Source organism: Sceloporus undulatus, chromosome 1 (genome assembly GCF_019175285.1).
Source record: "Sceloporus undulatus isolate JIND9_A2432 ecotype Alabama chromosome 1, SceUnd_v1.1, whole genome shotgun sequence".
Classification (NCBI taxonomy): domain Eukaryota; kingdom Metazoa; phylum Chordata; class Lepidosauria; order Squamata; family Phrynosomatidae; genus Sceloporus; species Sceloporus undulatus.
Window position 1 is genome coordinate 236,957,787 of NC_056522.1, and position 13,943 is coordinate 236,971,729.

The 13,943-nt window shown below is 41.6% G+C and overlaps 1 protein-coding gene across 2 annotated transcripts in view; it reads left to right on the top strand.

Annotated features, from left to right (window-relative positions):
• DTX3L (deltex E3 ubiquitin ligase 3L) overlaps positions 1–9,131 on the top strand; it is a 17,252-nt gene extending 8,121 nt beyond the window's left edge. For both annotated transcript variants that reach the window (XM_042445559.1, XM_042445560.1), the window contains exons 3-5: positions 2,419–3,963; positions 5,988–6,205; positions 7,284–9,131. In XM_042445559.1, coding sequence (XP_042301493.1) covers positions 2,419–3,963; positions 5,988–6,205; positions 7,284–7,353 — 1,833 coding nt within the window. In that variant the 3' untranslated portion in view covers positions 7,354–9,131. The remainder of the gene's footprint in view (positions 1–2,418; positions 3,964–5,987; positions 6,206–7,283) is intronic.
• Positions 9,132–13,943: the final 4,812 nt, after the last annotated feature.

Sequence of the window (13,943 nt, forward strand, 5' to 3'; positions counted from 1 at the left end):
ATAATAATAATAATAAATTCCTCAGCTTGGAATGCCAGAAAAGGATGCCATGCATTCTTTGCTTTTCCTAGGCTACCCCTGAATTCCTTACAGACAGTAGCAAAAGCATTCTATATCAATTTGCCAAATTGGAAAGAGAAATGTGGTAACATTCGCATTGTAGCATTCGCAAAGGAAAAAAGCCTCCTGCAAAGTGCCCTTTGCAGCATTTCCTTTGCTGGAAGCAAGGAAATGAAAGGGAAAGTGAACAGGCAGGCAGGCACATTCTATCTGTATATCTATCTACCTATTGCAAAAAACATGCGCATAGTTTGTCAAAAATAATAAAAAAATTTAAAAAGAGAGAACGCTGCCTGGTGCGAGCTCTGTCCTGTGCCCTCCCTCTGCCCTGCCCTGAATTGACCCTTCATCCTGATCCTTCCTTCTCCTCCTCCTGTTCTGTTACAGATTGCCTTCCATGGCTCCCTTCTCCCCCCCCCCCCGGCTCTTTCATCCTCATCCTCCATCACTTTCTCCAGTTCCCCCCTCTGCCCTCCCTCTCACTGCCCTTTGCATCCCCCGTCAGTCACCTCAATTGTCCTTTGCATCCTGTCACCCCAATTGCCCTTTTTTTCATCCTTCCTCTGGCTCCTTCCTCCTCCTCCTCCTCCTCCGCCCCGATGAAGGGGAGGGAATGCCCTGCCCACTGCCCTCCCTCTGACTTAAATCCCTCCCATGAACTTGCCCCGATCATGATCGGGGGCAAATTCATATTTGCCGAACCCGAAATAGTTGTGCAATCCTCTGATTCGCTTGTGGGAGATTTGGGGTGAATTTGAACTTAACATGCAAGATTCGATTCCTGATCTGGGGTAAAAAGTAATCTGAATGGCCCCATAGTTTGAGCTATTTGAGAAATGGAGGGAAGAATGAAAGCAGACCACAAATTTTGTAGTAAACAAAATGAAGTGTGTTAGTTGAATAGAAAAAGTCTAATAAAGTCACTGTCTGACTAGAGTTGAACTCATCCCTGAAAATATTGAACTCTTCAATAGGGTAAAGTACAGTAACATCCCAGATCCACTAAACAGCAATACCTTTATTTGGCCACGCAAAATACATGTGCAACCAAAATGCCCAAAATACATGTTGCAAGCTTTTGAAGCTCCATTGACTTCTTCATCAGGCAAGGATGTTAAAAATCATATAGGAGAAAAAAAAATGACAATTTAAAGTCGAAGGCTTTCATGGCTGGAATCCATAGTTTTTTGTGGGTTTTTCGGGCTATGTGGCTATGTTCTAGCAGAGTTTCTTCTCTGAAGTTGCCAGCCACAGATGCTGGCGAAACATCAAGAAGAAACTCTGCTAGAACATGGCCACGTAGCCCGAAAAACCCACAAAAAACTAAAAATGACATTGTTAGAGTCACAGGCCCACATCTTGTCAAGATGGTATGGGGGGATATCCATGCAGGCATAGGCCTTTCCTTTTGTTTGTGGGTTCTGGGAGACAAAGTTCAGAAAGTAAAATTTAAACTCCATTAGCAATCAATAAAGATGCTAACCCACCCTCTCATTACCCCTAGATAGTTTTTTCTTTCCAATAGGGTATTATACTTACAAGCAATGAAGGTCTCTCCTTTATGTCTTCCCTTATGAAGGTAAGTCCTTGGTTCAGAAATGCATTTTGGATTTGAGGGTTATATAGGTTGAGTTCTCTTATCCGGAAATCCAAAATCTGAAATATTCTAAAATCCAAAATTGTCCACCTGAGTGGCTGAGATAGTGACACCAAGATTATGTAGAAAAATATCTTGAGGTTATGTTACAACGTGAACATAAAACATAAATTATCTTTTTTGTTTAGGCTAGGAGATATCATTATGCAAATAAATAAAAAAATCCAAAACACTTCTGGTCCTAAGCATCTCAGATAAAGGAGATTTATCTGTACATGACTGTACATGAATCATTCTACTCTATTTCTAAAGACTGGCTTACATAGACATATTTCTAATGCACAGTTCCTGTGATTCTGAATGAGTGAAACTTTGTCTTGGAAAGCACGTGATCAATTTCACAAGAGAAAATATTTATGTGGAAATATCTTCTGTGGTTCACAGAATTTTATTTTCCATTGGAAAAATTGAAAGTGTGTGTGTGGGGAAAGATCTCACACCAATTTTGTGTGCTATTGACCATCCTTTCACCCCCAGCCTTTATGTCTGTAGCTAAAAACTTTCTCTTGTAAAGGGGACTAATGCATTTGTTCTTTTATGAGGTGTTCTTATATGTATCTGCATGCAGGCTAAATCTGAGAGACAACAACATACCCAACACTTCCTTGTGAGTTCATGATTTGATCCAAGAGCTTTATTAGCAGATGGCACCCATGCTTTAAGTTGCTTCATTTCATTTCATTTCTTCTTTTCCTTCTCAGATTTTTCTGAGCGTATCTGCCACTTTGAATACAGACTTGCTCACAAAAGAGGAGAGGAGTCAGGTGACTGTGGTGTGCCCGACCTTAAAAGTAGATGTGTGTTCAAGCCATCTTGGCATAGAAAAGGTGTCAGGAGATTATGGTGATATTCAAAGGTTGCACTCTCACTTTGAGAAGCTCCTTGGAAACTCTCATCAGCAGCACAGTACATTTTTGTATCCAAAAGGAAGGAGTCGATTGGATGTGGAAAATCTGAAAGAAGAAAGCAAGGATGATATAGAATGCATGTCCAATATGGAAGTGCCTTCAGCTATCTTTGAATATTTTACTCAGGCTTGTAAGGAAGAAGTTGAAGAATTAGAGCAGAAATTTGATGTCAAGCTGACTTGGAAGGATTGTGGAAGAGGCTTGACTTCTGTAGGGTTTGTTTCTCTTGGGGCTCCAAGCTCCATTGAGAAAGCTCAGCAAAAATTTGTCACTGTTTTTCAGAGGATAGCATCAGTTGTCAAACAGGAAAAGATTCCTTTCACAGAGGACCTCCACTTAGAAAAGGCTCAAGAATTGTTAAGCACCCGGTATAAAAGTGTCCTTGTTAAAACAGATGGAAATGCATTAATTCTCCGTGGCCCTGCAAGGGAGATTTCAGCTGCTAAGAGCTTTATAGAGGAAGTAAAGGACTTGGCTAAAACCCCAAAAGCTTATTCCCCAGAGCCTGGCTTTGAAGTTGATGCTGATACATTTGAATTTCTCAAGCCAATATTGGCTAAAGATATCGAGAATATAAACCAAAAGTTTGAAACTGTAATAGAGGTAAAACCCAGTCTCAAGAGTGAAAAACTGAACATCTGTTTCAAGCCCAAGAAGCCCACATATTTAGATGAGTCTCCAAAAGCTTGTTACAACTTCTTTAAAATTTATCAGAAGCATTTAGGAGAGCCCAAAGAAAAGAACATCTCCTTGAAACTTTCAGAGGTTCAAAAAAAATTACTGAACGACTTCTTTCTACAACTGCAAAGAGAAAATCCTCGGACAGTGTTTAAGAAAAATGGAGATCAACTGATTATACATGGTTGTCCAGAAGAAATCTGTAAAACTGAAAAACACATCATGATGTTCCTAGAATCTGCTCTGAAACAGTCTCTCGAAAATGTAGGGTGGTCCAATCCTGCTTTCAGCAGTGGAGCCTCTAAAGATGCACCCCTTGATCAAAACACTGATCACAAAAAGTTCTTGCCTTTTTCCCAGGAAAAAACAGATTTGAAAGCACCGGAAGTCAAACAAGAGGAAAAGTGCTCCATCTGTATGGATAAAATTCACCAGAAGCAAGTGTTGGCCAAATGCAAGCATGAGTTTTGCGGAGATTGCATTAAAGAGGCAATGAAACACAAGCCAGCTTGCCCTGTGTGCAATGAATTTTATGGAACAATGACAGGGAACCAGCCACCAGGGAAAATGGACATCTTGAAAAGTCGACAGTCACTTCCTGGTTATGAGGGGTCTGGTACTATCACCATCACTTACACCATACCTGATGGCATTCAAACTGTAAGTCTGAGCAGGAGTTTAATGGTATTCCATCACAATCGGTAATCCTCACATAGCTCATTATTTCCCAATCAAAACGTATAATTCTTGTTTAATAAGGAATGTAAACTAGAAGGAAACTTCTCTTGATTCATTATTCCATTTATTCAAATTCCAACTCTGTATAAAGAATCTGCAGACCTAAATCCAATTGCTAGCCCCTGCTAAAGTATACTAATTGACTCAGGGGCTTGACAGATCTCCCCGAATGGGCAATGGGACGCTGCTCCTTTCCTAGCCAGATCGGGGCTGCAGCAACCTCATGTTGTAGCCCCGATCCATCCTTTTGAGGGTGCAAAGAAGAGCCACAAAAAGCTCCTTTCTGCGCCCTCAAAAGGGCACCTAGTTGCCGCAGTGCAGCTATATGGTGCTCCTTCGGCACTGCATCATATGGATGCAGTGCTAGAGGAGTGCCATGACTCCATATAGAGTGGCGCACAGTGTCATGGTGTCCTGAGGCAAAGTCAGGTGTGCATCATCTGGATGTGACACCCTGGCTCCACCCCCAGGCCAGCCTTTCAGGCTGGTTTGTACAGGGCATCAGCTGCTATTATAAGTCTGCACTTACCTAAATCCTACTGTGTCAGGGTATATATTGTAGCTATGACTTGCAATTGGATTTGAGCCATAGAGGCTGAAGTTTGGTACAAAGTGATCCGTGGTTAACTTTTCCTGAAACTGATAGAACTTAAGTGTTCAACTTCAGATGATGGGAAGTCCATGCTTAGATCTTCCATGGTCATCCTACAGTTTTTAATGAGGCTAAACTTTAGCAGTGGCACCATTTTTGTTTTGTGCTATTTTCCTAGCCCCCATGGATCCCCAAATCTGTTTGCTTGGATCATTATAATACCCGCTCAAAAGGCTTGGTTGATCACAATAATGGCATTGATATACTAAATAACCATGAGCTATTTACTGCAAATGTGTGCTGTAACAATTTTACATACCTTTGTTCTTCATTTCTGGCTTATTTGATTTGTGGGATTTTCAGGCATGGTGTTACCTGTGGTAAGTCCCAGAGGCTGCAACATTGTTCATCACTGCTCTGTGCGCGCGTGCACACACACACACACACACACAGCCTACTGATTTAAGATAACAGTTCATACATCTGATAAATCGGACTCGAGGTCTCAGATTTCTATCCTGTTATGCATTTCTGAGATTTGAAGGCATGATACTACTGTAGCTTTTGGTACAGAACAATAACATGACTTCCCTTCTCCCAGGATATAGGCAAGATTGTTCTGCCTACACACGTGTCTTAGTTTGTGCTATATGAGAAATGGGTGTGGGGAAGGATCAGACAGGTGGATACAAGAGGATAGGTTTTTTTAAAAAATTAATATATGTCCCACCTTTTTCTCAGTATGAGACCCAAGATAATTTACAATATAAGTTACTGCAAATATATTTTAAAACTGCCTAGAAATGGGGACAAAATGTCAGGAAAAGAGGAAGACGCATATTTTTTAAAAATCTAAAGAAAGTTGCCTTCTTATTTGGACATTACAGTTCTTCCATGCTAATAAATTATTTAAATGTTTGAAGAGAGCTGCTCATATAAATAAATGGAGAGGGTAACCAAGATTTTATTGCAGCTGGGACTACATACCAGAGTGTTCACCCTACCTCGGTATGGTGATGGTGGAGTGGCAGGGTGGGGGGGGGACACCAAAAAGTAACTAAGCATGCTCAATGGGTAAGATTGCAGGCAGCAGCTGTTCAGGGTCAGGGAATGGAGGCAATGGGAATGGAGTAGAGGGGCTGTAACTCTGAAGAGAGGCATTTGGCAAACTGTAACATCCATGCCCTGCTTTGGAATCATTGTGAAATCATTTAATTGGCTGTTGTTAGAAGCAGGACACTGGATTGAGTAGATATGTACAAGGGATCGTTCATACTTTTGTCTTGTGTTGAATATGTTGCTAGTAAAGTATCAGACCTTACCTATGCTAACTTCTTCACTCTGTACAAACTAGGCAGCGCATCCAAATCCAGGAAGAAGATTTTCAGGAGCACACCGGATAGCATATCTACCTGACAACAGAGAAGGAAGAGAAATTTTGAGTCTGCTTCAACGGGCCTTTAACCAAAAATTGATTTTCACAGTGGGCCAGTCCCGCACTTCTGGTTTAAATGATGTGGTCACCTGGAATGACATTCACCACAAAACATCCACACATGCTGGTCCAAACAAGTGAGTTGTGGTTCTTTTTTTGTTTCCTGAGCAGTAAGAACATTCCTTCCCAGTGTAATTTTGTTTTAGTTTTGGTTTTATAGGTAATCCCCACTCTCATTCATTAAGAGTTTATAGAAATGATTTCAGAAGGGTGACTATTTTAGGGGGGGAAGCACATTGAGCAGACATCCTGACAAATTATTATTGATAAAGATTTCTTATTGTATTTCCCCCTCTTTTCTACACACCAGGGTTGGGGGGAAAAGTTTAAAATACACCAGGTGTTTTTTGTTTGTTTTGTTTTGTTAATGTTTTAATCCCACCCATGTTTTTTTGGCATTTGGTTCTACATCCTTTTTCTGCTCTCATTTTTTAAATTATCAAAAGAGCCATACTAAGTAATTCTTCCTTCCACACATCTCACTGAATTGGTTCAGCTCATTCAAATGAAGTCCACAAGCAGCAAGGGTGTGGAATAATACCAGGGGAATTCCCTTATAATATTCCTCTACAATTCAATTTAAGAAGGATATTGACAAGCTGAAACATGTCCAGAAGTGGGCAACCAAAATTTTAAAAGGTCTGGAGAGCATGCCCTTTGAAGAGCAGCTTAGGGAGTTGGATGTGTTTAGTCTGAAGAAGAGTAAGTTAAGGGATGATATGATAGCCCTGTTTAAATATAAAGGATGCCATATTGAGGATGAAGCAAGCTTGTTTTCTGCTGCTTCAGAGAACAGGACACAGAGCAATGGATTCAAGCTACAGGAAAAGACATTTCACCTCAACATTACGAAAAACTTCCTGATTGTAAGAGTAGTTGGACTGTGGAATAAACTGCCCCAGAGTGTGTTAAAGTCTTCTCCTTTGTAGGTTTTTAAGCAGGCTGGATGGCCACCTATCAGGAGTGTTTTCATTGTGTATTCCTCCATGGCAGGGGGTTGAACTCGATGGCCCTTGTAGTCTCTTCCAACTTTTTATATAATACCTGAGTACATGGTATTAAAAAAGTTACTATACATCAGAACTGGTAAATTATGAATGCTTAGTTTCAATCTCTCTTTTTTTTCTCCCTCCCTCCCCCCTTGCTTCCCTGTAGTTTTGGCTACCCTGATCCTAATTACCTGAAGCGTGTTAGAGAAGAACTGAAGGCAAAAGGAATTGAATGAGTGCTTTTTTCCAGCATGAAGTCCAGAATTTGTGCCTGTCTAAAGATGGGACACTTAACCTAGCATACTGAAAGCCTTTAAAAATTAAACTTTTTATGCAAATGCTGTTTATCTAATGCAAACTTTTGAATCACAGATATGTTGAAGAAGAGTTTTATGCACAGGGACTACTAAGTCATTATAAAATCATCTTTAACTAAAGCTCTGTGATATCTTAACACATGAGCTAGAACCTTCCATCAGCCTTAGGAAAAGTGGCCCTTGGTCAGACTCTTCAAAGTTATAGTCCAGCTTTATCTGGATGGGCCACTGGATCACTAACCCCAAGTAGAGGGCTGTGTGTGTGTGTGACATTCTTTCCCTCTGTAGGATTATTATGTAAAATAAATATTCCAACCAGTTACTTCAGTTTGTTCACTTATTCTTTCTGTTGTGGCAATGCAAACTTAAAATGAAATTGCTTCTCAGATTATGGTTTTAAGATGAGTGGTAACTAATTGTGATTCACTTTAAATAATGATACAGTGCTATCGTGCCTACTTTTTTTGCAAAGAAAAATACTGGCTCATAGTCTGGTGTTTGTATAATATGAAAAAATGAACCTGGTGCATCCATTACCTTGTTGACACGATGACAGCTGAAAGATTGTTTCTGTATGGCTGATGATGTGTATTGCAAGAGTATAACTTGTGTGATATTACTCCATCCCACACCTGTAGTCCTAAGGTGTGATACTGTACTGTTGTTTGAAGTATCTATCTGGTTCTGCCAAGGAGGTGTACTTCTTTATTTTAGGATTAACATAGAGATCCTAAGAAGTATGGAGGGAGGGGTGTTTAGTGTGTAGCCCTGCAGTTCAGCCATCAGGTGTTTGAAGTCAGAAATGTATTGCTTCAAACTTAGGGTCACACATTGCAAAAGAATTATTACTTTTAATATAACACTTTAGATTAAGATCATGCATAGATGGAAACAGCACAAAAAGCATATTGATGAGGAAGTAGTGGCTGTCCAGATGTACAACTCTCATCATCCCTGGTCAGCATCCCTGGTCAGTATCTGGACTTATTGTCCATCCTTGTTCTAGCTGGAGTGGGGCTTTTATCCACATATGGGTGCTGTGCCGACCCATGCTGTTTTCTGATCCAGCTGTCAGGGCTGCACACAGAATATTTTCTAGCATCACTGAATTTGCTAACCAGTTGTGCAGGAAGGGCCGATGTGATGCTTTCCCTCTTCCCTGCCAGCTTTATTGAGTAAATTAAAAATTCTCTTGCCCCTGGAAATAAATTTTCTTACTCATCTAGTCTTGCTGTTTATGCCCCACTTTGGCTTTTTGTAGCCTTAATATGATCCTGTTGCCAAGTCGAATATCTGGAATGTTTCCAGTAGTACTGTTAGTTCTGTAATGCCACAATCTGTTTTTCTCTTGTATTAAACCCAAATGATGAGCTTTATTTTCTTTTTAAGTCAACAGCTAGCTTTAAGGCATTGGAAAATGCTAATCCTGTTTCCCCCTAAAGCAGTAGTATGGATCTTACTGCATTTTCTCTTGAGTTGTTGCTATTGCGCTGTACTGGAATTTAAAGAATGTTTTGTTGGCTGGATCAAGATTAATAATTGATAGATGATTAAATATAATTAAAGAAATAAAACTGTATATTCCAGCTGTGTATTGCTTCATTAGTAAGGGATAGGGGTGGATAGAATATATGCCACATCTTTGCCTCGACAACCATTGTCCTGCTTCCAGCTGCCAACACTGGTTTTTGTTGTTACATGTGTTTTTGTGGGAAATTGGTGTCCTCTTTTTTTTTTTTTTAGTGCAGAAGTAAATATCCATCAGTGGTGCTATGCAGCTTTTAAGTTCTTTTGGGGTGCCTGTTTATCAAACCATTTCCTGTATTGCTTTGTACTGTATATGCATTATCCTACTTGAGAGTATGTATTTTCCCTGGAAGATTAACCATCCATTATGAAGCCAAGCCCTCCCTCCAGTCCATCTGCCTTGGTCCAGGCCTTGGAGGTAGAGAGGAACTGCTGGACCTCTGACCCTTTCCCTCCACCACTCCCTTCTCCTTCTGTGTCATGTCTTTTTAGATTGTAAGCCCGAGGGCAGGGAACCGTCTAATTAAAAAGACTGTATGCACAGTGCTGTGTAAATTTACAACCTTCATAAATAAAGGTTAATAATAATAATAATAATAATAAGTAATTCTATTTGGCGGTTGAATTCTGTTTAATTTGCAAGTAATATTTAAGGGTGAAGTCATATGGAAAATAAAGCAGTGGTCTGAATCTATTTGCTGGACTCCAGCATTAGCATTAGTGTTGACGGCAAAAGTAGGACTCGGGAGTGCACACCAACCGCATGATGCAGCCAATATGATGTCCCAAAAAGGAGCTGCTCTAGGCAGCTCCCTTTTTGGCCTGTAGCGTTGCCGCGTGGTTTGGTTGGTATGGCAACACTGGATCAAAAATGGGCGCCCACAGACCACCCTGAAAGGGGTGGTCTGTACTGGGCCTCAGTTACTCTTGTATGCCTTCAAATCATTTCTGACTTATGGCAACCTATGGCAAACATATCAGTTTTCTTGGCAAGATTTGTTCAGGTGAGGGGTTGCCTTTGCTCTCCCCTGAGGGCAAGTGAGTGTGACTCACCTAAGGTTACCCAATGGATTTCCGGGGCCAAGTGGGAATTCAAGCACTGGTCTCCAAAGTACTAGTCCAGCACTCAAACTGCTACTCCACACTGGCACTTACTGTTCAGAAATGTTTTCAGTAAGTATACTCCACTTAAGATTAACAGCTGCATGTAGCCCAATATTTAGGACTGGAACATCAGTATAAAATACGTTTATTTGGTTCTTCAAGGATTGATTTTTTAAAAAAAACCATGCAACAACCAAGGGCACATTTAAAAGTTTTTGAGTTAAACAGATGCTGAATGATTGCAAGAATGGCATGAATATAACAGGAGGGGTCACTGAAATGGACATATTGAAGAACTCATTGCTTTGGTAAATTAATGAAAGCAATCAGAATTGGGCAAAAGCCAAAGAAACTGCAGCCATTGAAACTGTGAGGACAGCAAGGGAAGTGGCTATAACTTATGACGGGGGGTGGCATTATAATGGCTAGAAGCCTCTGGAGGGCTGCATATTCCAACTTGGGAGCAGAACATGAAATGTTTGCTGTTTTAAATGGGCATATAAATGTTAACATTACATAAACTGGGTGTGATGGCACTACTGCTGTCGCGCATGATGGGGGGAAAGGGGGATCTTTAGAAGATTGTGGACTTTGATCTTTTTTGGATGCATATACATCATTTTGAATATGTATATTCATTTTCAGTAATTAAAAAAGCAATGGTTGTCAAGACCATGTTGCACTCTGGTCTGGAAAATGACATGGATGTGGCCACTAGGAGGAACTGGAGCAGAGGTTACTACAGTTCAAGTGGTAGGTGCATGAGTCAGCATTTGGTGAGCTGTGCATGATGGGAAGTCTGATGCAACATGCACAGTAGGGGAAGTCAGCCAGCAGTGTATCATGCACAGTGTTATGATGCAACAGGTACTGGGTATGAAACCAGCCAGGTTTCATTGGTGGCATGACTGTCACATGACTTCCAAGAAGACCACCTATATAAGGGAGAGGGTGACTGTCTCCATTGTTGGGTTGTGGTCGGTGGTTGGCAAAGCACTTTGTTAGTCTGTATAGCTGTGAGTATCCAAGACGGCTGTCAGATACTCTGTGCGATCTTTGTAAATAGCGTGGCAACAAAGATTAAAAAGCCCTTGTGTTGAGTGAAGTCTCACTGTCAGGAGATTCATTCCTACAAGCTGGGAGCTCAAGGCTACAGCCTGTGTGTGGGAGGAAATCTGCTGTGCAGCTCAGAGCCTTCGCTCTTCACATAGACTTTCTTCTAGGCGTTCTGCCTATGTGCATCAAAGCTGCGTGTGCACATAAGGGACACAGCTTGTCTCTCTATGCCCCAACAATGTTATTGGGAGGAGTCAATGATTGTATCTGAAAAGAATCCTTGGACTCTTGCCTCTTAAATTGACAGAGAAGGAAGCAACCCATGAGTATGCGGATTGCTCCCCTGTGCCATCCAGATAATGATCATTATTGGGGACCACTCAACTGCAGTAATGTGCTGTTTGCTTGCAGTCTGCCGCTCAGTGTAGTTGAGATCCAGTTAAGTGCACTGAGGTTTGAAACTTTGCCAGCGTATTTAACACTGGGCACCACTACCCAGTATCACATCTTGATGGTACCAAGATGCATTCACATGGCCAATTAGGGACCAGGGGAGATAAGGTGGCCAACATCTTGCTGTAGTTGGAAAGCTGTGAGAAAAGAACAGCTGTCACATACTCAGATCTCCTACAAGCATGCTCTAGTGTACACTGGAGGTCTGGGATGGCTTCTCTTTTCTGCAGAAGTGCAGATGGACACTGCTTTGGCACTCTGCATACCCCCAGCTATGGTTGTATGGGGGGAGGGGATGTTCTAGTAGGAGGCATTGGATTTCTTTTTCTGCAATATCCCCCAACACATAATCTGGTGTAATCCTAGTTAATGCCAGCAAGTGTCAGCTAAAGCACTGGTTTCTCAAAAGGTGGTCCTCTAAATGTTTTGAACTTTTACGTAACTCTCAGAAGTCTCAACTAATACTAAGGAATTCCGAGAATTGAAGTTACAAACTTCTTCAGGACCGCATTTTAAGAACCACTGACGTAAAAGCATTCTGGTCCACATCTGGAATGCCATTGGGCCACTATGTTTGTGCAGCCAACTGTTGTGCTGGTGTTTGTAGTTTCTGAGCTGTCAAAGATCTTTCTTTTTTTGGAAATGATTCCCAAACTGCCCCAATGAGTAGTGAGCATGTTGTGTCATCTCTTCTTGACCAGCTAAATGGTTGAGAGATTTGTTGGATATTTTAAAAATCTTTTGCTCATCTGCACCCTACAACCAATAGTCAATTAATGGGCCCTGGGAGGCCCACAGCTTGGCAGTGGGACTTCCCTTGTCAACATGGTGGCTGCCACTAGGACATCTTTTCAGTGCATGCTCAAGATTTTGCCCATGTAATACTAAACTGGACAAGTGTTGTGTTCCCAGTTGCACACTGTTCAGGGAATTTAGAAATATGAAAAGAACAAGTGCAGTCTAGTACAACATGAAATGGGATATGAATGAATGAAAGGAACCAAATAATCCTATCTTCTTGTAAAGATCCATGAAAGAGAACTCAAAACACATTTTAAAGATACGTCTTGTTGGCATCCTACAGCAAATCAAGCCTGAACTCTCCCCACAAGCCAAGATGACTAAGCTGAAACTCATACTTTGAACATATAAGACGACAATGAGGCTTGGCAAGAAAGAAGGGAAAGAGGAAGACACCATCACAGATAGATAGACTAAATCAAGAAAGCCATGATCCTGAGTTTGCAATACATTAGTAAGGACTGTTGGTAATAGGGAGACTTGGAGGTCTCTCGTTCATAGGTTGAAGACTGAACAGCAGTTAACATCAACTTGTTTGTGTAAATGAAATTACACAGGAATTAATTAGATAGAAACTTCAGTTTAAAAATTTAGAATTTAGAACATGACAAAACAACAAAGTAAATGACAACAGAACAGGCAAGATAAGATGAGTAACATACAACTTTGTGCAAGTGCAGATGTTAAACTGCAACATCAGTGTCTCTATGGATTAAATCAGAATTGTTATAACTGTTGTTTCCAATGTCATTTGACTCTGATGAAGAGTAGGGCAGGGGAACCTCCAGCTGGTGGGTTTTGGGAGAGATGCCCACCCCTTAGAGTGGGAAAAATTTCTTTACAACCTGCTAGCCTTTACAATTCAGAAGATGAGTGGTGTATGAAGGAAGCACACTGTTACAGACACAAAACCAGTGAACATTAAGACTAGCTTTATATACCAACTTCCAGAGCCTTCCAGAACAGTCCGGCCAGAGAGAGGGGAAGGAGAGGAGCTGCTTGGCAGCCATTTTGAGACCGTGTGCTTGAGACCGTGTGCTCGTGCTGAAGGGGCGGAGCTTCTGTGAGTCACATCTGTGAGTCACAAGGGGGCGGAGCTAGCAAACTAGCTTTATCTACCAACTTCCAGAGCCTTCCAGAACAGTCCAGCCAGAGAGAGGAGAAGGAGAGGAGCTGCTTGGCAGCCATTTTGAGACCGTGTGCTTGAGACCGTGTGCTCGTGCTGAAGGGGCGGAGCTTCTGTGAGTCACATCTGTGAGTCACAAGGGGGCGGAGCTAGCAGACTAGCTTTATATACCAACTTCCAGAGCCTTTCAGAACAGTCCGGCCAGAGAGAGGAGAAGGAGAGGAGCTGCTTGGCAGCCATTTTGAGACCGTGTGCTTGAGACCGTGTGCTCGTTGCTGAAGGGGCGGAGCTTCTGTGAGTCACATCTGTGAGTCACAAGGGGGCGGAGCTAGCAGACTAGCTTTATATACCAACTTCCAGAGCCTTTCAGAACAGTCCGGCCAGAGAGAGGAGAAGGAGAGGAGCTGCTTGGCAGCCATTTTGAGACCGTGTGCTTGAGACC